The sequence below is a fragment of the Nothobranchius furzeri genome, chromosome 16 (assembly GCF_043380555.1).
Source record: "Nothobranchius furzeri strain GRZ-AD chromosome 16, NfurGRZ-RIMD1, whole genome shotgun sequence".
NCBI lineage: Eukaryota > Metazoa > Chordata > Actinopteri > Cyprinodontiformes > Nothobranchiidae > Nothobranchius > Nothobranchius furzeri.
In genome coordinates this window covers 52628841-52654674 of record NC_091756.1, presented here as the reverse complement: position 1 = coordinate 52654674, position 25834 = coordinate 52628841, and the positions used below count along the sequence as shown (strand labels likewise).

At 41.1% G+C, this 25834-nt stretch overlaps 1 protein-coding gene across 4 annotated transcripts in view; it reads right to left on the bottom strand.

Annotated features, from left to right (window-relative positions):
• grid1b (glutamate receptor, ionotropic, delta 1b) overlaps positions 1 to 25834 on the bottom strand; it is a 716034-nt gene that overhangs the window by 84144 nt on the left and 606056 nt on the right. For all 4 annotated transcript variants that reach the window (XM_070545805.1, XM_070545804.1, XM_070545806.1 and 1 more), the window contains 3 exons: positions 13418 to 13591; positions 11425 to 11586; positions 2839 to 2958 (listed from right to left, as the gene is read on the bottom strand). In XM_070545805.1, the coding sequence (XP_070401906.1) occupies positions 2839 to 2958; positions 11425 to 11586; positions 13418 to 13591 (456 nt within the window). The remainder of the gene's footprint in view (positions 1 to 2838; positions 2959 to 11424; positions 11587 to 13417; positions 13592 to 25834) is intronic.

Genomic DNA, 25834 nt, shown 5'->3' with positions numbered 1-25834 from the left:
TGTTGTTATATAAGGATGGCCTGACCAAATGTGTTGCTTATAAAGAAGCTCTCTGGCTCTATCTTCTCCATTGTTTCTTCTGGACAAAGATTCAAAAATCCCACGAGATGTTGGTGTTTCACCTTTTAGAGCTAACTCAGTATTACAAGATGTTAAACCCGTTATTTTGAGAAACTTGCCAAAACAAGTTTGTTGTTGCTATGAGGAAATTTCTTCTTAAAATGAGATTTATTTCATGCAATAAGAAACATTGTTGTAATGAGATAATTCTTAATTTTTTACCTGCACTGACGGTAAAATGTTTCTGTACACAAAGACACACAAAATATGAAATCTTTGAATTTGTGAAACTTTAAAGCTGAACTTCCCCCTAAAACCCAGTACACACGGCAGGATTTGAAAAATGTGAGAGACAACACAAGTGGCTAAAAATAAAATAAAAATAAAAAAATCACATATCAATTGTAGTCTTACAGTATTTGGTGTTTGGCCACAGGGCAAAAACTACGGATTACACACAAACTGTTTTCACACCCAGTCAGATGGGAAATGTTGCCAGATCAAATGTGATGTTGACGTACTGTAAACTAGCATGGCTGATTGACTAGATGCCACATTCAACAGGATACACACATGGTTGTACTCAGATATTGGCCCAAAACAATTCAACAAAATTAAAAGACCCAATTTATAATCGGAGTGGTCCCAACATGTTTCCAAGCAGACTAGTTCACTCATAACACACCACACAATGTAGGATTATCTGATACGATTATCTTTAGAGCCACTAATCATGCACATCATTAAGATTATCATGAGGGGAGGAGCAAGTCAAAAATTGACATGATTACCCTGCCGTGTTAACCGGACCCTAGTTCTCTGTAACACATCAGATATGTATCTGTAATCATTCAAGTAGCTCGGCCTTCAGAACATCATACGGACTTCTTTTCCAAAGCACAACATGACACAGATTGAATTAGTAGATTTAGCTGGTCACAGATGTTAATAATAGTTTTCATTATTCTACAACATAATCAGTCCTCTATTATCTCAAATATCAGGAGCACATTACTAAGCGGTCAATGGGAAAGACGCAAAGTGACGCCTCAATCCATTTAATTAGAATCCTCAGCTCCTGCAAATCGGGTCTTCTGCTCAAAGATACAATCTACATGTATTTACGTGTGTGTGTGTGAGGGGGCTCTTCTGATTGATAATTAAAATCTCATTTGTCCTGTTAAACGCTAAGTGGTTGGATGGCGATGGATGAGCGTGTATGTTTCTGAACATTGCTGTTGTTAATCAAACTTACAATAATACGGTTCAACAAGTTTCTCAATGATTGAAAAGTGAATTAACTGATGACTGTCATCACAGCTGTAGAAACAACACAACAAATGCTGGTCACATGATGCACTAATGGTGATGGAAGGGTTACACCAGCTGATAATGATGGTAGTGGTGTTTGTATTTTTCCTGAATGGTAATTACACTTCAGATGCAGGAATGCATTTATCATGCAAGTATTAAATACATAGATTTTAAAATAAATGTAACAGTATTATCTCATGACTCAGTCAGTTCTTATTTATGCCTTTTAGTCCTTTAGTCTTGTCTAAAAATTCAGCCCAGAGCGTTGCCTGCATCCCACCCAGAAACCAGATCTGAGAATGGGGCCCATGTACAGGCACATTTGCCCATTGGGCCTAGGACATGTTCCCCTATGGACCAACCACCTGAAGGTAGAGCTCATTGGGGCTAGAGAAGCTTGGCATAGGCCGGCCCACCTTACTTGATACAGGGGGATGTTTTATTATTGGACTTATGTGCAAGTCACAGTTTACCCATGATGAAAATTTAAACCTAATGATGCCAGTTGGAACACTTGGTACTAGGTCATAGGTCACAAGTGGATGATAAACTTTGTAGTCATATCGCCTGACTGGTGGATTCATGCTGTGGACACCCAGATAAAGAGTGTAGAGATGTGAACTGGTCACAACCTGGTGGGGAGTTTAATCAGATGGCAGAGGCACATGCAACAAAACACAACGGGTCTTCTGGAAAGTCTTGGTGAAAAAAAATCTGCCAAAAGGTTCTTCAATGCCTACAGAGGACAGCAGAGTCCGGCTGTGCTCTCAGGGATTTTTGACCCTAATGGTCTTCCGTTGGTAAGGTTTCACTCGAACACAAAAATACCACTTGCTTGCAATAATGTAGAAATGTACTTCCCCCGTCACCAGGGAAAATACACATTGTCACTTTAACTAAGGACCAAAAGTTTTTTTCTAATAATCCATCTGGTCCTCTGAAATGAAAACAGAAACACCGGGTTGAGGTTCCTCTTTGGTTCCTGGCTGTGAGTGGCATGCACCACCTCTCCACTCGGCCAACATGACGACAGATGACATTCAACCAGAACAACAACAACAGCCTGAAGCAGAACTATATGCAGAACAAAGCAGCCCCGTCAGGCTCTGCTCTGACAGAACAACAGTCAGGGACATGGTTGTGATGAGTGATTCTGGTTCTCAATCTGCCAACATTCCAGGTCAGCTTATCACATGACACACACCACACAGCAAATAAAATGAGAGAACCAGATTGTGCTAATGAGCTTCTTCCAGGCATCACTTTTGCGTCCTTAAGTAAACTGACAATCTCAGATTATTACGGAAACAGATTTTCTAGGACAGAAATAGCAGGGCTGAATAATGTCCTTTGTTTCCATCATATAATTTCCAGTGAGCATCTTTAAAACTGTGAGACAAAGCCGACTCAGAGGCGTGGTGCTTATTTCTCGTCTTCCTTCAAGCTGGAAGGCTGTGAACTCACCCTCTTGATGTCCTTGCCGAAAGTCTCACTGAAGCTGGAGCCAAGGATCTCAAACTGAACATGAGAGTTTGAGCCACTGTCCTTAAAGTCCATCGTCCCTGTCAGACCGGTGATATTACCCTGAAATAAAGGACACAGACAGGGTGTTGACCTCGTATGGATTAGACCTTTTGATGTTTTTGTCCGTTTTTCTATTTTAAGATTCACTACGAAACGACTTTGTTTAAACCCAGTAGAAATTGTCACTTTTTTTTCATTTGTGCTTAATGCAAAAAAATGGTTGCTTTGAATTTTTGCACATTAACTTGAACACATCCTTGAAACGTGCATTTATTACAATACCACTGTTCAACACATTTTTCCTGCACCGTTTATGCATTACTAAAATCTGCTTTGGACTGTGATGAAAAATAATTTATACGTTTTCCAGGAACACACAGAGCCGACCTATCTAATGTGACACTTCAGTCTTCCAGCAGAAAACCTAAATGTGGCCCCGACAGGTATGCTTCTGTGACTACTGTCAATCAAACAGTTAACATGCCTCACAGACACAAATTGAAAATATTCCAGTAAATGGACATCGCTTTCATTCTTGGCCATGTCAGTATGATCAGTTTGAAATGTGGGCAGTACAGAAAAACCTTGAAGGTTCCATGTGAGTTCTGAGCAACAGGGTTTCTTTGAACAAGATCACTATTTTCTGGGAAATGGGACTTGTTTTTAACAAAAAAACAATAGGAGGATCTTTTGTGACGTCAATGTTTATGTTTCTCGCATTGCATCGCAGGAGTGTGTGGCAAGAAACAGCGTACTGTGCATTTGGAGTATTTAGTGAAGCAGATGGGTCATTCTTGCAGTGTGGTGTATTGTCACATAAACCCAAGGGATAAACTATCAACCCTGCTCAATGGTCAACTTTCATCATGGGGTCACACCCATTAGGACAGTGTGAGGGTTAAAATGTCAAACTCCTTACAGTCTCTTTAAAGGTACAATGGCAAATTTGGAAAACAAATTAGCTTACAGAAACCACATAATGCTATTTTAAAGCTTTGAGACCAAAATAAGGCACAATATATGATAAAAAGTCACTGTTGGCACTATTGAGATGTCATTTATCTTAAATATGAGTTATTTTTGTTAGTCTCAATTTATGCATGGAAATAAATCTGTTTGTCTTGTTTTGTTATGAGCTGATGTCAGTTCGACTCCCGGTGTGTGCAGTAATTTTTTTAGCCAGCTGAAGCAGATTTCATGTATATATATTAAAGTTTAGTTGATTGTTTTCTGCCAAATATTTTGTGTCTCTAAACATCTTTGAACTTGGTTATTTCCAAGCAGCATTTTAGTTGCTTTTCTCAGCTCACCTCACATGAACTCACACTGGCTAAATAAACAAAGAAAAAAACTGATTAGTCCTTTTTAATATAAACAGTTTACCAATAAAAGGTTGAAAATATAATAGTGGCAAGTGTAGCGAAAAGATAATAAACGACCAGGAGGCGAACCTGTGCAAAACCACATACCAGTGTGGCAATGTAACCACTAAACTACTGAGTCTGTTAAAACAATAGTCGCCTAACACAGATATCCTAATCTGGCAATTACGTGCATCTTTGTAGACAGGACACATGGTTTTTACAGTGGTGTTTTGTCCGCAGTGCAGAAGAAATTTGTCAGAACATTTACAGAATATCCAGGTTTTAGAACCAAGACTAGACCAGGTTCAGGGGGAGGAGAAATGCCTGGTGACAAAAGTGAAATATTTTCTCCTGGATGCAGGAAAATCTTTACATGGACCAAATTGAAGCTAAAACAGGAAAATGCATGAATGCAGCCAAAATCAGATTTGGAGGCGTTTCACATGAGAAAATGACAATATAGCATAGCCAAAAGATTCAATAAGTGGTTTTTCCATGATACGGAATGTTTAAAACATTTTTTCATGCCTCTTAACAATGTTCTAACATCGTAGAGCTATAAATATAGTGTGGAGATAAAAATAATAACAATACAGTGGTTCCCTCACATTTGTTTAAAAACCTCCACAATCCGGTTGTCAGTCTGGCTGAACCACCACACTTTTGCTCTTCCCTGGGTCCTTCACTCATTACACACTCATGTATTTGGCAACAGAACACCACTGGTGTGAGAGGTTCTCTGCTCCCTAAATTTAGAGAAGGAGAAACAGCCGGCTGCTACCACTTCAACTTTAGGACAAATTACCAGAGTCCCCAAATAGAAAAACGTCATTTGAAGTCATGGACAACAAAAGACGTTTGGGCCTGAGTGAGTGATGTTTATTTGACATGGACACAGCAATTACATTGGACGAACCAGATGCATTGTTTAGTGTGTTAGCACACGTGCTAATTTGCAACACTTGTCCATAGAACTTTTCTAAAAAGTCGACTACAGTTAAATAAAATACAAAGAAATCAACAATAAATCAAAGAGAAAACAGATTAAAATTGCAAACAATTTTCAATAAAAAAGAATAAAAAGAATAAAACAAGGCAATTTGAGCAGCAATGCAAGACTTTAAAACTATTCATGTAGACATTGTTGTTTAGACTTTAACCATTTTTTGAGCTCTTTGTTAAAAACGTTACTGTCCGTTTCTAGTTTTAGGTCAACAGGTAGAGAGCTCCAAAGTTTGGCCCCCTTTACGGAAAGAGCAGACTGACCAAAAGAAGTCTTGCACCGCGGGACGAGACAATCGCCGCAGGTGGAGGCTCGAGTGATCGTTCTAAGAGAGCTCTGACGTCTGATGGCCACAGTAGAGAACAGTTTAGACAAGTTATCATTTAGACAATTGAAAAAGAATCTTAGAGTGCTAAAATTAATAAAATTTTCAAAAGTGAGAAGATTATGTTTCCTTAAAATGCGGCAATGATGCCATTTCAATGGTTTCTGGTCCATAATTTTTATTGCTTGCTTGTATATTAAGACTATAGGTTTTAGAGTGGTGGATGAAGCCTGTGACCATGATGTAATGCAATATGATAAGTGGGGAAAGATCAGTGCATGCATGTACAGTTTAGCAGTTTGGTGTGACAGGTTCCTTCTGATAAAACAACAACTGGTGTTTAGCGCTATCTTGTTTACTCCTGAAATGCAGGCTTCCGGTTCCGGCAGAAGCGCCTCAGGGAAGATACCCCAGTGGAGGAGTGAGTGTTCTGAACAAGCTCAGAGCATAGTGGAGCTCATGGCTTAAAGATCGCAACAGAACCACATTATCAAGCAAAGATCAGACCCTGAATTTTCCAATGGATGGACGGACCTGAACACAGAAAAACCTGATCAGTAACGATAATCAGCAGCCCTGTTCTGCTGTTGGAGCTTCTGGAAAACCTCCGTGTCTATAGCAACAGCTGAGATGAAAACAAACTGGTTCAGCTCACTACTGCAGTCCTGAGTCTGACGCACTAAAAGGCCACAGATGAAATGTCAGCACCCGACTTCTATCAGTTCATGTTGGATGCAAACAAAGACTAAAGGAAACCATCAGAAAATCAAATGGTCCTGTCCGATGAAAAGGTCGCCGTCGTCATCACCTGGAGAAAAATGTTTAATCTTTGGGGTTTGTGAACATAGAGCCCCATTTATTTTCAATCATTCATTCATCACTCTTAAAAGTGAAAACATTCATTTAGCAGAAGTGTGAAGCATTTAGAAGATATGAGATGTGAAGGCTGAACCTGTGGTCCTGGAGTTTATCAGGCATCACTTTACTGTCAAAGAAATAACAGAACTGTTAATGAATTAAAACCTTATTTTTAAAAGGAATCCGGTAACCAAAATATATCGTCTGGCTTTCAGTATCACAATATATCGTATTGTCTCACCTGTGCTGTGATAAATATCATATCGCCTAATTATTGCTAAAACACATCCCTAATCTTTTATTTTATTCTAGGAGAATCAAACTCACATCAGTGTTTTCAACTGCTAATGGTTATTATGTTCTCTGACAAACAGCCACCATGTTTGATTAGAGCACCACTGCTCTTCAAGCCATGCCCTAAATACTGGTGTACCACACCACTGATGATGTATTTAGCAGACGCTTTTGTCCAAAGTGACTTACAGGTGATAATCAAGCCAGCAGGTTTCCCTTGAGGCTAACAACAAACACTATTCAGTTAATCCTAGGTAGCAGTGAGGCAGCATAATCAATCACAGAGAGAAGTGAACATGGAGTGTGCAGTAGAGTGGGGGACGGGTGTTGTGAAGTTCCTAGTTTAGAAGATGCTCTCTGAAGAGCTGGGTCTTCAGGAGTTTCTTGAAAATCAACAAGGCAGCCCATGTTCTAGTAGTGCTTGGTAGGTCATTCAATATCTGTGGAACAACACATGAAAAGAGTCTGGATTGTCCTGAGCGTGGTGTAGGCGCTGCTAGCCAACGATCCACCCATGGCCAGAGTGGCCGGGCCGCGGTGTAAGCCTTTGCAAGAGGATTCAGGTAGATGGGAGCTGTTCCATCCAGGACTTATTTGTATTTGCATGTTTAGAGAGTCTGTTTCTTACTTCAGCCTCACCTCTGTCAGTCCGCCCTAGGGCAATTGTGGATACATTGTAGCTCATCACCATCAGTATGTGAATATGTGTGAATGAATGAATGATACACTGTAGAGTAAAGCGCTTGGAGTCCTCTGACTCTGAAAGTTGCTATAAAAGAGCAGAGGCCTCATTTATCAAGCTTGCTTACATACAAAACGGGGTTGGAAAACTGCGTAAGCAACTGTCCATGCAAACTTTGGGATTTATGAAAGAAAACTTAACGGAAAAATGTGTGCAACTTTAAATTGACTAAGGACCTGGCTTACGCACATTTTGGACATGGAGAGCACCTGCAGTGCTGCTGCTGAGAAGATAGAATTATGAAATCCTGCAGCATTATCACTTGTACTGCTTTGTTTTCACACAGAACAAGACCCCCCCACACTCACTCACACGCACGCGCGCACGCACGCACGCACGCACACACACACACACACACACACGCACACACACACACACACACACAGCCTGAAGCGCAGAATATGGAATGCAGAATATCAGCAGGGGGACAGATTGAGACAGAATGTCATGCGTCTGTGACAGTGTGTGTGTCCCTTCACTGTGACCTCATTGATCATACGCCCTAGCTACTTGAATAAGGGAGATCTCCATTTGGCTTACTGGTTGGCGCGCGTGACTTTCACCTGGGAGTCTGAGGATCAAATACTGGTCGGACAATTTTTTTGTATATCTGCCACAGATCCCTCTGAAGAATTCACAACATTGACGGCTTCAGCAACGCTGCGCCACTCCGTGGATTTTCTCTTATATGTTTTGCAAAAGCACTTCCTTTCATTTCTCCAGCTCACCCACAGGTAATTCAATTGCTGCATCTGTGACATTGTGCTTCCTTGATCTGCCTTGATCTACAGTCGCCATCGTCATTGGCGGAGGGCTGCAACAGCCGGCTTACAGTGGTGTGAAAAACTATTTGCCCCCTTCCTGATTTCTTATACATCTGCACAAAATGTTTCTGAACATCAAACACATTTGACCATTAGTCAAAGAAAACACAAGTAAACACAAAATGCAGTTTTGAAATGATGGTTTTTATTATTTAGGGAGAGAACAAAATCCAAACCTACATTGCCCTTTGTGAAAAAGTAATTGCCCCCTGAACCTAATAACTGGTTGGGCCTCCCTTAGCAACAATAACTACAATCAAGCATTTGCGATAACTTGCTATGAGTCTTTTACAGCGCTCTGGAGGAGGGTTTTCTAGCATGAACCACCTTTTTAAGGTCATGCCATAGCATCTCAATAGGATTCAGGTCAGGACTTTGACTAGGCCACTCCAACGTCTTCATTTTGTTGTTCTTCAGCCATTTGGAGGTGGATTTGCTGGTGTTGTTTGGGTCATTGTCCTGCTGCAGCAGCCAAGATCGCTTCAGCTTTAGTTGACGAACAGATGGCCAGACATTCTCCTTCAGGATGTTTTGGTAGACAGTAGAATTCATGGTTCCATTTATCACCGTAAGCCTTCCAGTTCCTGAAGCAGCAAAACAACTCCAGACCATCACACTACCACCACCATATTTTACTATCGGTATGATGTTCTTTGTCAGAAATGCTGTGTTACTTCTACGCCAGATGTAACGGGACATTTGCCTTCCAAAAAGTTCCACTTTTGTCTCATCAGTCCACAAGGTATTTTCTCAAAAGTCTAGGCAATCACTGAGATGTTTCTTTGCAAAATTGAGACGAGCCCTAATGTTCTTTTTGCTTAACAGTGGTTTGCGTCTTGGAAATCTGCCATGCAGGCCATTTTTGCCCAGTCTCTTTCTTATGGTGGAGTCGTGAACACAGACCTTAATTGAGGCAAGTGAGGCCTGCAGTTCTTTAGAAGATGTCCTGGGGTCTTTTGTGACCTTTTGGATGAGTTGCCTCTGCGCTCTTGGGGTAATTTTGGTCAGCCACCCACTCCTGGGAATGGTCACCACTATTCCATGTTGTTGCCATTTGTGGATGACGGCTCTCACTGTGGTTCGCTGGAGTCCCAAAGCTTTAGAAACAGCTTTATAACCTTTACCAGACTGATAGATCTCAATTACTTTTGTTCTCATTTATTCTTGAATTTCTTTGGATCTTGGCAAGATGTGTAGCTTTTGAGGTGCTTTTGGTCTACTTCTCTGTGTCAGGCAGCTCACATCTAAGTGATTTCTTGATTGAAACAGGTGTGGCAGTAATCAGGCTTGGGGTTGGCTACAGAAATTGAACTCAGGTGTGAAACACCACAGTTGGGTTATTTTTTAACAAGGGGGGCAATAACTTTTTCACACAGGGCAATGCAGGTTTGGATTTTGTTCTCTCCCTAAATAATAAAAACCATAATTTCAAAACTGCATTTTGTGTTTACTTGTGTTATCTTTGACTAATGGTTAAATGTGTTTGATGTTCAGAAACATTTTGTGTGACAAACATGCAAAAGAATAAGAAATCAGGAAGGGGGGAAATAGTTTTTCACACCACTGTATGTATATGCATGAGATCCACAAGGCACTTTGCATTGACTATTTATGGCAGTAAGTGGGCGTGGTGAAGGCGGGATATGACTAAAATGCAGCTGAGAAACATTCTCGTTAGTCTCCGATTTATGAAGCGGAGATTGCGTGCAGCTGTGCGTACTCCATGTTTGATAGATCACAAACCTGCTTGGCGTAAGTACATTTTTTTGCTGAGCTTAAGTATGGTTTTAGTAAGGATTCTATGTAATGTTTGATAAATGAGACCCCAAGTCACTATCATTCATGACTGCAGAACTGGATGGATAGCCAACACAGTAACTAGGCAGTTGACACTTTGATGATTGGTCTCATCAGTAGTGTGGTTGAGTGTGAGCATCCTGATGCTCAACACCAAAGAGAAGAATGAGCTCAGAGTTGAATGTTTGATTTTACAGGATTTATTGTCTCCTGAGATAACAGATCCTCTTGCCCTCGGAGGTGCAACAGAAGCTTCTGATGAGAAAACACCAGGTTTAGGGAAAGTTTTTCCACCTGGTTTCTACCTGGTGAACTCTACCTCCTCCCCCCGCCTTTCCCTTACCAACCCCTGTCCTCTGACAACCATTGGTCAAAACTAATGTGAAAATATAAAATCTGTTTAAAAGTGAACAGATCAACTCTCATTCAGAACCAGCTCCTATGAGGAGCACAATCTTTCTCTAACAAACTGAAACACATTCCTCTCTGTTGGGTTGTGGTCAGGTCCAATCTGGCTCTGCATAAGAAGATTTTCATTTTATTGTTGTTTAAACATTTAAATCATCCTTACGAATAAATCTGTGTTGGTTAAAGAAAAACCCTAAGCACGAGTTTGGCCATATTGTTTTCTTGTCTATTTGGATGAAAAATCCACCAGAACTTGGAACTTTTGGGGCTCGCAGAACCACTCCTTATTAAAGATCCAGTCAGAGCAAGCTGATCAGTAAAATGAAGACAGCAACACGCTCACATCAGATAATTCAGTCACACCTCACTGCAGAAGGCAGATTCACTAACTGGGATTATTTGAAACATGATTTATAATTTAAAATGTAAATTCTGCTGTCTGAAATGTTCTGGTCAGAGGTCCGGAAACACATGACAGATTAATGATGAGCTCTGTGGTTGGTACTCAAACAAACTCATGTTTTTTAATAAAGCTCAAAGATTCAGAGATTCATCTTCTCAGGGACTCGTCAGCTCATCTTTTATCAATTAAACTCTCAAAACCACAGTCCAGGTTCCCCGTCGGGCTGATCGACATTCTGGCTTCACCAGCATACTTTCATGTTTGATTTACTAATGTTGATTAAATAGTTGATACCGTTCCATTAAAGACAGAGAAAACCTGCAATGGTCAATGAAATAAGTTAAAACTGGCAAAAGTAATAAAAATTCACTCAAAACAAACTAATAGAAATCAGACTTTGCAACAAAATAAAGACTTAATATTTAGTTATCATATATACGAGGGACATGAAATACCGTAGTTAATAGTTTATTAACAAAGAACCAGGCACTCAGGTTTGAGATTTTACCTTCTGGATGGTCTCCAGCATCGACCAGCCTCCATTCCACGGTTTGGTGGACTTCTTGATGCAGTTCAGGCTCGCCATGCTGTGCCACTTCCTGTCCTCCAGCTTCCTGTAGAAGGCGTTGGCCAGCATCAGCACACTGTCGTACAGATAGAGGTTGGATACCTGAAGGAGTTGAAACAATGGCAGCTCAGTGAGGACAGCTCAGAAATGATGGATGCAAAATGTTCAGGAGTCTGTTGGCCTCATTATTTCCTCAACAGAATCATCCAGAGCAGTTGTTTTAATAAAAGGCTGTTAAATTCTGCCATTCTTATCCCACAAACAAGATGAGAGATTTAAAAAGTTTGGAATATGAAGTTGGATGTACCCAATGCAGCACAAATATTTGGCTCAGCACCTGTCTTAGCTGAAAACAGAAACAGATCGAGGGGTTGACGTGCTTTTTCTATTTTGGCTCCAACTCTGTGGAACGAATTGCCACTGAGCATTAGGCAGGCACCATCCCTTCAAGTCTTTAAGTCTCGTTTAAAGACTCATTTTTATCTGATTGCGTTTTAGCGCTAGGGTCATTTGAAATGCCCTAACATTATGGTTTTAACTATTCTTCTTTTTAACCCAGATGCTTGATTTTATTTTGTCCGACATTTGTTTTTTTATCGATTAGTCTTATTCCGATATCTCTTATCTGTAATAGTTTTTGCTTGATATTTTATGATGTTATTTTTTTATCCTGCTTTTATGCCCATGTACTGGGAATGTTTTTCTTTTAATGATGTTGTTCAGCACCTTGGGCTTCGGATAATGTTGTAGAAGGTGCTATACAAATAAAATTTGATTGATTGATTGAGAAAAAAATGTCTGCATCTTAAAAAAAATTCTACTTTTATTGTCAGTCAATGGTTTCTGAGGAATGGTCCTGAGAGGTGAGCTCTGCAGCCCAGACAACCCAATAATATGCACACACACACACACACACGCACGCACGCACGCACGCACGCACGCACACACGCACACACACACACACACACACACACACACACACACACACACACACACACACACACACACACACACACACACACACACACACACACACACACCATGAAAAAGTCAAAAAGAAAAATAGAGCAATTTCTTAAATCTTAAATTTAACAATACTTTTGTGTCAGTTCACCTTCACGTCCCTGAAAAACAATCCCTTTGCTGATCACCTTCCTCCAACAGCAGCAGCATCCTACTTCAGAGAACATCTGACCCTCTTTTATATAAATTATTGAGACAAATGTCCTCGTTTGTGCACCTCACTGAGCATTCCAGGTGAGAATGTAGAGGGTTGTTGGAGGACAGGAGAATGAAGGAGGTGAGAGAAGAATCGAAGCGTGAGGTGAGCTGAATATTTAAGATAAGGGGGGGGGGGGGGGGGGAGAATGGGCGGATGAGAGAAACTGACAGGAAGGAGAGGGGGGAGAGAGAGAGACAGGAAGTGATGGCGAAGACACAAAAACAACAGATAACAAGGAGAAAAGAATTTTGGGTGGAAAGCAAAATGTGAGGAACTAATTTAGGGTGAGAGAGAGAGAGAGAGAGAGAGAGAGAGAGAGAGAGAGAGAGAGAGAGAGAGAGAGAGAGAGAGAGAGAGAGAGAGAGAGAGAGAGAGAGAGAGAGAGAGAGAGAGAGAGAGAGAGAGAGAGAGAGAGAGAGAGAGAGAGAGAGAGAGAGAGAGAGAGAGAGAGAGGACAACAGAAAGAAAGTTGAGAGGAAGAGTATCTGTGACATCTGATGTTATGTAAAAAAACAACAACAAATGTCAGAACCTGACAGAAAACATCTCAACATTTGTCAGTGTGTTTGTCTTTAAATGTCAGCCACACATCATCATGGAAACAACACTCTGTGTGCAAGCGGGAGGGAGATGCTGGTCTAACAGATAAAGCCCAAACAGAGTTTGTTTTTGAACCCGAAATACTCTCTGAAATGTTCATCAAGTCTTCACCTCGAGGTTCTGCAGGTATCCTTCCTGTGGGTCGCACAGCAGTGAGGAGATGCGGTGGTTCTGCCTCATGCAGCGGGTGTTGCTATCCTTCCAGAGAGGGAAAATTTGCCGGATCACCGTCATGCGGCCCAGTGCAGTGTGGGTCAGCTCCAGAATCTCCGTGTCGCTGATTTCCTGCAGAAAAGTGGCAGCTTGAGTGATCAGGAACTCAACATATTCTTCAAAAAGGAATAAAAACTCCTAATGAACAAAATTAATTTAGGTTTATTTTAATTAAAAGCACAACATCAGCAGTTTGAAACAAACCATAGCAGTGAGCCAAAGAGCCTGAAGGATTCACTCCAGCTGTTTAAGAGCTGCCTCTGCTGATGTACGTTTAATTGCTGCAACAAGCAAAAACCCAATTATTCTCTGTGAGGTGTAATTATAGATAGAGTCCACGTGTGAAGGGGAAGAAAGCGTGTTCTGTTTCTCTTTACGCTGCCTTCATTTAATTAAACACAAACTTGTAAACAGGAGTCACTCATTAAATGAGAAAAATACATTTCACTATGACAAGTTAAATAAAACAAACAAGTACACATTTAAAGAATTGTGCTCAATTATTCAAAATACTTATGTGTCATGCTGTCATATTAGAATGTCAGAGGAATGTTTTCAACACCTTGTTGAACTTATAATGGGACAAATTAAGGGAGTGCTGCAGGTTAAATAGGATCCAACCTGGTACTCACAGGGTGGACCTAATAATGTGGACATATTTGTAAAATGCTTTCAGTTACAAAATCTCAAGTCTCTTGTGATTCGTTGCAACTTTTCAGTGCAAAAATCAGCTGATATGCTGCTGGTGGGGAATCATTTTTAAATCCCGTTTGTAGTTTTGTGCTGTTTGAATCTATTTTTGGCTTCAAACTGTGCTTAAGGTGGGCTGGTATGCACCTCTCAGCATACCAGGACTTTTGTCCAGGGTACAAAGAGTACCAATAGTTGTTCCGCTCATTTGTTAGTCAAACTCTATGAGATTTCTGAAAAACCATGTGTCCATCTCCAAGTAAACACCAACAATCCATCCCCCCACCCCCACCCCCGTGAAAGATGTATTTGATCCTCTAGTTTTTCTATTAATCAATAAATTCAACATGAGAACAAATGCACTTCATCAGTGATGTTGATGAAGAATTTTCTGATCCTGTTGGTCTATTTTATGAGCAGATGACTGTCTAAACCTAATTTCATCACCCTTATCTAAACTGAGTATTGTAGCAATAAAAAATACTAATAATATTAATAATAATTATATATATATATATATATATATATATATATGTTTATGTATTTAGCAGACGCTTTGTCCAAAGCGACTTACAACTGATAATCGGCATGTTGCCCTTGAGGCTAACAACAACAACAACAACTTGACATATATATATATATATATATATATATATATATATATATATATATATATATATATATATATATATATATATATATATATATTAGTTCATCATATAATTGTTATGAGTTATTATGAAACACCATAAACATCTGAACAGAATTTTTAAATATCGTAATGCTCCTTAAGGGGCTAATGTGAGAGCTGTTGTAGCCGAATGTTGCTGTTGCTTCAAGGGCACAGTGAATGCTGGAAATGTAAGTTTATCTCAGCTGTTTATTGGACTTCTCTGAACCACTGCTTAGGGTAAAATGTTATTCTGTCTGGAGTTTTTTTTAGTTCTGCACACGTTACAATAATAAGGAATCATCTTAAATTACCTCACACAAAGCATCAGGTGCGCAGATGCGCAAAAAACTCAGAAAAATACACGGTTGCATAAACCAGAGACCATGTAACTGAGAAGTTTATTTCTTTTTGGCAAGTACAGGAAGCCCGTATGTCAGTTAATATTGTCCCAATAATGTCCCACACCAGCTGCGCAGAGTGCACCACCTAGCTTCTGCCAAGACATTGATGATGCATTCAATGCACCTCAAAAAACAAAGACTTAGCAGGTAAACTGTGAAATAATCGATATTACCACTGTTTTTTACCAACGAGAAACACAATTGGAAAGATACATAGTGATATAGTTGTCAGTTGTAACCGATGCAACCTGAAGCTACCAATGCAGTGGCATCGCTAACGTTATGAACAAACCACCCGTTCGGATCAGTGGATCTCTCCATCCCTAGAACCAGACATGAAAACAGGTCAGCCACATCATAGTAGCTGCAACAACCGAAACCATTTTCCAGCTGTCAGCGTGTTGGTTCTCTGCTGACACAGTAAGTGACCGGCCAGCACCATATCCAGTGACAAATCGTACAGGGATTTAGCTCCTCAGCCTTCATCAGTTTGTGCAAATTGGGGAAATGCGCGTGTGCAGACTGATTACTACGTCACAGGCTGTTCACCTGAAGAGACGCACTACCACTGGAAGTTGTTATATTACTGCTTGTTTTATGTTTACATGACAGTTAGCTTGTAAATGGCTTGTAGAATATCATTATTAAACTGTAAACAAGAAATTTCTCCCATTGTTTACAGCCATTCACTGAATTATGACAAATGGTCTTTTTCATAAATAAATCATGATAAACACTGTATGTTTGTACTACAGTTCTGTAGTTTTTGAGAAATATCACCTATTTAAAATAAACTGTGCTTCAAAAGCGTGTTACTAGACTATAAACAAGAGCGGAACTGTCGTAACACGCTGCAGTAGGATGTCGACGAGGAAGCACAGATAGTCAGAACACCGGTTCCACTCGAGCCTCCGCCAGCTGCGGACCGAATCACAGAAAGAAAACCAATATAGTGTAACATAAAGTCAGTGTTAATCAACCTTACCTTTAGCCAAGACTCAAACTTCTCAGCATCCATCCAACCAAGCCCAAATCAATTCGCCGAGCAAAAGATATATTCCGTTGTAACTGTCGGGTCAGCTCCAGGTCAGCTCACTCGTGCTCTGATCAGCACAAACCAATCAGGAAGCAGTATTCCGAAAATCATGTATAGCAGATATGCTACGTTTACAATACTCGTTGTAAGCTAACCGGCTTGTTCTATTATTTTGAAATCAGGTAAACTTCTGGTCACGCGTCAGGTTCCAGCTGATTATTTTTATTATTCATTACCGTTTCTAGTGTAGGGTCGCAGGAATGGTGCCTGTTAGGAGGATTAAGAGTCCACAGATCTGTCCCCCAAAGATGTGTAGGAGGTGGAGGGAGCTCCAAGCCCCAGAGATCCAGGAGCTGCCCCAGAGCACAGGGACCCTGTGACGACCCTCGCCCCCTAAGTCCGTCCTCTCATCCCAGCCTGAGCCTTTTGTCCCCGCTGCAAAGGATCCAGCACCAGGGACAGCGCCAGGAGTGGCCTGCTCACTCTCCAGTGCCCCAGCGCCCTTTCAGGACCTCGGAGAGAGGCACGCCGGCAAAAGACCGCAGCTGACCTGCATCAGCCATCAAGCAGCTCCCAGGACTTAAAAGGAGGAACGCAGCAGACAGTCGGGGAGATCCTGGATTAGCCGGATATTCTCCCTAGCTCACGGACACGTTTTGCTACCGTTACCAATCGGGTTTAAGGTTGTTTACACCGTTACCGTTTGGGTTTAAGGTTGTTGCTAAAGATTCAGGAGTAGCCTGAGATTCTCCCTCGCTCATTATTTGGTTAAGGTTTTCTACTAAAGATCCAGGATTAGCCTGGGTTCCTTCTGAGCGTGTTTCACACACCTTGCTAATGGTGAAGCCTTTTGTGGGGTGTTTGCTATATGGTTTTGACTTAATTATCCTCTTTAGAAGGATTCAGCTGACTGAACGTCAGTTTTCTGATCTCGGTGGTTTTCTTTTATCCCCATAGGACTCTTGAGCCGGGGATATTTATCGTTTCAGTGGTTGTCATCTTAGTTTGATAGAAAGCCTTTTCACAAGCAGTTAGTCTGCTTATGTTTTCCGTTTCCACTTTATTTTGCACCGTCATTGTTAAACCTTATTTTTACCGTTCAGACACGGACACCTTGTGTTAATAAATCATTTTGTTTTTACTCTAACCTCCTCGTCCTTAATCCACTCACACACACCTACACCTATTTTCTTGTGTTAGTCCCCTCATCCTCCTAGACCTTCAGAGGGGGCGTAACAGACCCCAAGGAGACCATGACCAGAAAAGATCCTGCCCCCCTCGAGAGGCGCAGAGGATTGCCCTGGGGAGCCAAAATCAGCAGCTGGCAGAGTTCCGGGAAATATCAGTAGCAAGCCCACAGGCCTGCCCTAAGCCTCCCACCCCCCAGCTGGCCGAGCCTGGGACCCAACAACCCGGGACCCAAGGGCGACCACCGCCGCCTGGGACCCAGCAGAGCCCAGGGACCCAGATCCCACCAGGCAGCCACCGGAATTGATCAGGCATATGCCAAAAATCTGAAAACCTCTGTCCTGGGAGCCATGAACACTCAGGCAGACCAAGGCACCGCACTTCACACCAGGTGTGGCAGGGGGAGGGGAGACGAAGATGTATAGCATCAAAAGAAGTCCCAGGAGAAGGGAGGAGTCAAAGGCCCCACCTGACATATGCAGTCATACACAGACACAGTCACACACTCCCTTCCTCATGCTCACACATACACATACAACCAAAGACTTACAAAAATGCACACTGGACACCCACTCATTCTCCCCATACACACCCTATTCACTCTGGTCCCGGTACTGCTGCACATGGGGTACAACCATTACCGGTTACCAGAGTTCGACCCTTTCTGCTGGGGTGCTGATGAGCAGGCACCCCCGCCCAACGCTGAGCAAAGCAACCCACCTCCCCAGACCCCAACAAGACGGCCAGATCTCCCTCCTAGCCTCCAGCCCCGGGAAGCCAAGCGACAACAGAGGTGTGCTAAGACCCCTAGTCTCCCTCTGCCTGCTCCACAATAGTGTTAGTGCATGTTGAGGTGTATCCCATGGCTGTGGTGAGCGGGCAGTGCGGGCATCGTCTGGCCTACGCCAGCTGATGCCACCACCCCTCTTGCACCCACAGCCCTCAGTGTCTAAGTGCAGTTTAAAATTGGAAGTGGGCACTGACCAGTGTTGGGAACGTTACTTTAAAAAAGTAATTAGTTATAGTTACTGATTACTTTGTCAAAAAAGTAACTCAGTTACTAACTGAGTTACAAGATCATAAAAGTAACTAATTACCAACAAAAGTAACTACTTAGTTACTTTTTTCATTAAAGAATGCAAGAATTACTACAATAGTAAAATATAAATGACTAATGACTGGAACATAATACAATGTATGTCCAACTGTTTTATATAAACCTGAATAATTTAAACAAATAAGAACTTAACAGGAGGAACTACTAATAGGAACATTACACTAATCTAGACTATTAAAAGGTCACTGTGTGATATTTAACAAAACCCCAATGAGCTAAAATTTAAAATTGCAAATAGAAACACCTGTAAAGGTTCCCGAGCCTTTAAATCTCAGTCTAGTTAAATTACAGAAATAAATGTAATTTTGTACAGTATTTTAATGTTTCCAGCTTCACATAATTGTGTGTTTTTACTAGCATTTCTGTTGCTGGTAATCTAGTAACGGTTAAATAAATAAATATCCTTTAAAATGACACTAGAAGAGGCACAAGCCTGATGGAGGACTTACATTTACTAACTTGGGTCAGACCCAACCACAGAAGAGCTGCAGCTGGGTGGTAAACACACACAGGTAGTTCTAATAACACCTGAGCTCCATGACGTCTGAGACAGATACATCAGTGTTACAGCGGGACTAAAGACATGATCAGAAACAGGTTACAGCTGGATGATCTAGGAAGGTAGAAGATCAGGACGTCTGAGCGGTGAACAGGTGAGCAGACCTTCGGGACGTCCCGCTGTCACACCAAGAAGGGCACGGCTGCAGACCCCCCGCAGATTCGCTGCTGCAGCGACAAATCTAGGGGGGGGGGGGGTGGGTCTGCAGCCGTAGAATATTCATCACGTCTTCCTCGTTCTTCACGGGCCGTGACGCTGAATACATCTACCTCTTTAGCTCCTGATCAGCTGATGATGACAGCTTCAACACACCGCGCTGCTTCATGCACGCATTTTCTTATCAGTAACAGAAACGACGTTTTGTTAAAAGAAGACGTAATTAATTAGTTTGCTCATTACAGAACGAAATATTTTTTATTAACGCGGTTATTTTAAACGGAGTTATTCCCGTTGCGTCTACAGAATGCAGTGACTGAGACCGTGAGGGTCTCCGCCCACCCGGCCAATCATCATCATGTTTGTAAGTGCGTTACCGACACCTCTCTCTCCCTGGCTGCAGCTGAAGTGTGGCGGTCAGAAAGCCTCACACTGCTGCTCAACGTTCGACAAGCACATAGTAACGCACAACCTTCCGTCCCCAGTAACGGTAACGGCGTTGCAACGGCGGGAAAGGTAATTAATTAGATTATTCCGTTACCTATAAAAGAACGCCGTTAGAAACGCCGTTATACTTAAACGGCGTTACTCCCAACACTGGAACTGACACTCGGGATGAGGCTGAAAAATCCCCCTGCCAAATGCCGTTGAATGTGCTCACTCAAGGCCCTAAGTTTGTGTTTGCGTGGAATGTCATTGGTGGAAGTGTTTAAGGTGCAAATAAAATTGGGGGGCAGGTTGCCACAGGAATGCGGAAATGGGGTCCATACTGCACCCCCTGACTCGTCCACCCCCCAAGGTCCTATGTGCAAGATTGTGTGATGATGTGAGGGAGCAGGAGGAGAAAAATGTGTGGGTATAGGGAGGAATGGCTGGTTGGGCTTAGCCCTCCAGGGAGCCAGCTCCCCCACTGGCCCCAATAGGCACCTCTGTTTCAAAATGCCACCCAGAGCACAGAGACCCCAGCCCATCTTGCCAAGGCCCAAAACAGCAGCCTCACAGAGCCTCAGGGAGTCCGAGGGCATCAACCCAGCCCCACCCCAGCAGAATATCTACTCCCATCCCTGCATTTGCACAATTTCCAGAATATACAAGACATAGGACATCCAGGTAAGGTTGGGTCCTCCCCCTCCTGGACATCCCCCTCCCCAGTGATGGAACAGCAGAGGAGCCAAGGTCTACCTGAGGCCCCTGAGCCCGGGCCAGAAACTGCTGCACGTTCCCGCCTTCTTCCCGGCGGCATAGATGTTAAGACCCGACCCCCAAGGCCCCGCCCACATCCCCACACGAGGCCGTTCACCCCCACACCTTGAGCCCCCAGGCCCCCACCCAGACCCACTCAGGGGCAATGCAGCTGCCAGGCAGTGACCCATGGCCACCGCCAAGACCCCCAAGGTACCCCACTCACAACCACCAGTAGTCCACCCCCGAGGCAACCCAAGCACCTCCAGAGGGGGGCAGCAGCCCCCCAGTCCCAGACACCCCCAGTGTACCCACCTCAAGGAACGTCTGGATACTCCAAACTCAGACCCTCCACCCCATCACCCACATCATCCCGCAGGACAATATCAATGATCCCCATCATCACTATGTGAAGGAACTGATCAAAGGAGCCCAGAGAGATTGATTTGAAGTGGAAGCAGAGGCTGTATCAAGTGTAATATGATCTAACAAAATATTTCTGTACTGGTTAATACAAAGAGTATCTCTATTTTTCCAATTCATGAGGATAGTTTTCTTAGCAATGCAAATGGCAGTCATAACCACATGAAACAAAGATGTTTCAATCGGACATCATCCAGGATTCCCAGTAAACAAAGAGAGTGGGAAGTTGGGATATAACATTTCAGACACTTTGACAGGTCTTCACATACTCTACCCCAAAATTCCTGGACAGGTGGACAGGACCACAGTGCGTGAATGTAATTGTCAGGAACGTTGTTTGTGCAGTGTGTACATGTGTCAGATGACACAAACCCCATCTTGAACATCCAATGACCTGTATAGTGTACTCTGTGGATAATTTTGTACTGAATTAATTGTAAATTGGGGTGTCTGATCATTTTAAAAGTTTTTAAACAAGTTTGGGACCAGAAGTTCTGGTCAAAGCTGACTGATAGATCCACCTCCCATTTTTCAATAGGCCTTGTTAATCTATCTTCTATTTTGGACAGTGCCTTATATACTGTAGACAGTAGTTTGGGGGGTTTGAGATTATAGAAGTCTGATACCCTTGGTGGTGTTTGTAATTCTATTTTATTGAGCTTGAATTTTTTTGTTTGATTACGGATTTAATTTGGTGATATTCTAAAATGCTATTCTTATCTATGCCAAATTGGGAGACTATTCTATTAAATGGGATGAGGTCCAATCCTTCATATATGTGTTCCAGGTATAGGATTCCTTTACTTTTCCATTCTGGAAGGTTCATCATTTTGTTATTTTGTAAAATATCAACTATATAAATGCATGTCTAATCATGCTGCAGACACGTGTGGTCAATAGTTTAGCACTTTAGTGAATTTTAGTTAAAATTGTAATTTTCTGCCTAAAACTGTGAGTATTATGCTGTTGTCAGGTAAAAATTCTGCACTGCATTTGAATTTAAATCTGCCATCGCTATATGCTAAGAGGTAACCTAGAATATTAGCTTATATGATGTGACAATGTGGTTGTGAGCCTGTGTGTGTTTGTTAGCGGCTCAGCCTTCTCGGTCTGCTAGGCAACAGCATTTATTGCATTTTTCAAACAGGAAGTGGGAGTTGAGTAAGAGAGCAAGTCAACCCCTACCAGATTCTAACTCCACTCCCACTTCATGTTTGAAAAATGCAACACATGCTGTTGCCTGGCAGACCGAGAGGGCGGAGCTGCTAACAAATACACAAACACACAGGCATTGTGACATCATAATGTACCAGTTTACATCATAGCATACCTCTTAGCCAATAGCGGTGGCAGATTTAAATTAGAATACAGTGCAGAGTTTTTACCTGACAACGGCACAACACTGACAGTTTTAGGCAGAATATTTAAATTTTAACTAAGATGCACTGAAGTGCCAAATTATTGGCCACACGTGTCTGCAGCACGATTAGACACTCGTTTATTTAGTTTATCAGCAAAAAAAAGTTTATTTGGGGGTGACTTGCTCTTTAAAGAGCAAGTCATCCCCTGCCAGATTCTTACTCAACTCACACTTCCTGTTTGAAAAATGCAACAAATGCTGTTGCTTAGCAGACCGAGAGGGTGGAGCTGCTAACAAATACACGCACCCACGACATTGTGACATCATAATGTACCATCTAACATCATAGTGTACCTCTTAGCCAATAGCGATGGCAGATTTAAATTCAAAAGCAGTGCTGAGTTTTTGCCTGACGACGGTGCATCGCTGACAATTTTAGGCAGAATATTTAAATATTAAGATGCACTAAAGTGCCGAGTTATTGACTATATTTGTCTACTGCACAATCAGACACTCATTTATATAGTTTATCAGCAAAAAAATAAATAAATGTTGATTTGGAGTAACTTGCGCTTTAAGCATTTAAATACACTTGAGAAGAGTTACAAAAAAATTCACCCCCCTCAGAGTTGTCATGAGTGTAAACTAGATCTAATAAACCTAAAGTGTTTTTTGAACCAGGCTGTAAACATGTTTATTTCTGCTGTGAAATTGTCATTTTTAACATGGGAGTCAAAGAGGATTTGCTCACTTCTGATAGCAGCCCTAGTGGATAAGATGAGAACTGCAATTGATGTCACTTCCATGTTGGCTTCAGGTCTGAGAGCATGGGGTTCCCCCTTGTATGTGACATTAAAATATTATTTTCTACAATTAAATTTTATTAGTTTAAGGTATATTTGTCTAATGTTAAAGTCAGCCCCAGTCAGGACGTAAAAATGCTTCAGCTGGATTTTTCTGTGACACACAGAAGTTAACAGCTTTTACTGATCTTTGCCTGCGATGAGGAGGCATGCAGTTAAATATATTTATGGTAAAAATACTCCATATGGATAGAATGCTGAGAGGCAACATAAGACAAAGTAATCCAGTAAAACTAATGCTGATTGTTCAACAGATGTAATCACCTTCATTCAGGCTCAGGCCGGTTTCGCGATGGTTCATAATCACAGGAATCATGGGAGGAATCAGATAAGAGGTTTGGTTTCTGAGTCTGAGCTAGCCTTCAGCAGCAGAAGGAGGAGGTGGTGGTGCTGAGGAGACGGATGGATCCTGCCTCAGAATGTTTTAGTTTTAGTGCAGCTGATTTAGGATCAGTGAGGCTAATAGTGCTCATCATAAAACTGCTGTTATACTAAACAACAAGAGGGCTTTAACCAATCAAATAACAGAAAACAAAGTGAGTAGATCAATAACATAAATTGGATTCCTGGAAGGGGCTCACTGAGGCTGTTTGGTCTGATAACAACAGGCACCGGTGTTTCATCTGGTTTTGACTCATTTATCATGAAGCCTAAACATGGCAGAAAAATCCAAATAAACCTTTTAGTTCTTTTTTAACATAACTAACTACATGGTTTAAACTCATTGTGAGCTGTTGAGCTTTGTTCACCAATGTATGATGTAGTGTTTATGACTTTTTCACACAGCGAGGTGAAACGATGCCTTAAAAAGCTGAGTTCATTTTTTGTTAAAAAAAATTATATATATATATATATATATATATATATATATATATATATATATATATTGAACCCATATATATATATATATATATATATAGGCCAAGAAAGGTGTCTATAAGAAATCATTTGGTCCCACCGCAATTACAATTTTGAACTCTTAAAGTTTCATTTACTTTTTTTAATGATGATAACATTTTAATACCTTGTAATTGTCTTTTATATATTTGTGTGAATGTGATATGTATTGTATTGTGAGGTGAGCCATGTCAAAGGCGAAGTTCTGCCTCAATTCTAGGTGGACAATAAAGTTTATATATATATATATATATATATATATATATATATATATATATATATATATACATATATATATATATATATATATATATATATATATATATATATATACATATATATGTATATATATGTGTGTGTGTGTGTGTGTGTGTGTGTGTGTGTGTGTGTGTGTGTGTGTGTGTGTGTGTTTCTTTTAATTTGGCTTTTCCCTCGTTGGTAAAAAAAAATTAAAAAAATTAAACAAATCAATTCTTCATACTGTGGCTTTATACCTGAAGCCAAGGTAAAATTTGAATGATAAAGAAACACAAAATACATCGACATTAATTATTGTTTAAAATATAAATAAAGTCACATTTTCAACAGGTGGAACTAATTCGAATAAGTTAAATTATTTTAGTAAATGAACTTCAAAGGTGAAACTAATAACTAATAATACTTTTGGTTGTAATGTTGTTAATCGTGCTGCTTGGATAGAATATATGACATAGACTCATTACAAGCAAAGTCTGATATTTCAAGCCTCTATTTGTTATAACTGATGATAAAGGCTTACAGCTGATGAAAATCCCACATTCAAAATTTCAGACTATTAGAATATTGTTTAAAGATTCAATATTCTAGACTCAAAGTGTCACATGCAAAGGGTTCCTGGGCCTTTAGATAGTCTCTCAGTCTAGGCTGGATTATAAATCAACTTTTGCACGATATTCTCATGTTTCCAGTTTCACCAGTATCTTATCAGAAGGAATCTAATGCAAAAACAAAGATGTGAACAAGCTGTGGGGTTAATACAATTTCATTTCAGAGTACGTAATCAGCATTACTAAAAACTCCTTTTTCATAAGTCAGACAACATGATCTTGGAAAGAATAATATTTTACAGATTTGAACCCATTAATCCTCCTCTGAAGGAGATTCCCCTCTCATCACTTGCAGCCCATAATTACCTGCAGCTTTTGTTCCTGCAGTGATGGAGGAAAACAAGAGGAGGATGGAGGTGGTGAAAAAGAATAGGTAGCCAGAGAAACAAGGCCCTCATGGATTCAGCCGTGAGTACGGATGAATGGTTCACTGGCTGCACCTGGAACAGCTGTGATGTAACCTCGAGCTGCTTTTTGTTCACAAAGAACCCAATTTACATTTCAAAGAGAAGAACTGGTGCCATTTATACTTATCTCAATTTCATCTCATCTACACCAACTGTTTTCCAATAGGTTCCTTGGGTAATTAGGGTTTGTTCGACAGGGACATGGATTTATCTACAACCAGGACAGATGTCTCCAATGATGAGGCATCATACTGAAAATTTAACCCTTTGATACATAATGATCACTACAGTGGACAGGTACTCAAAATTGTTATTTGTTTTTGTTATTAAACACAGCTGTTGAAGACTTTATTGCATTTGAGCCCCTCCATTTGGACTTCAGTAAGCCAAGCCAACATATTTCTTGCTCAGAATGCACACTGTCCACTGAGGTGGACATGTAATAAATTATTTGTAAATTATAAAATCTTACAAAAAATATTTGTTGAAATGTGTTT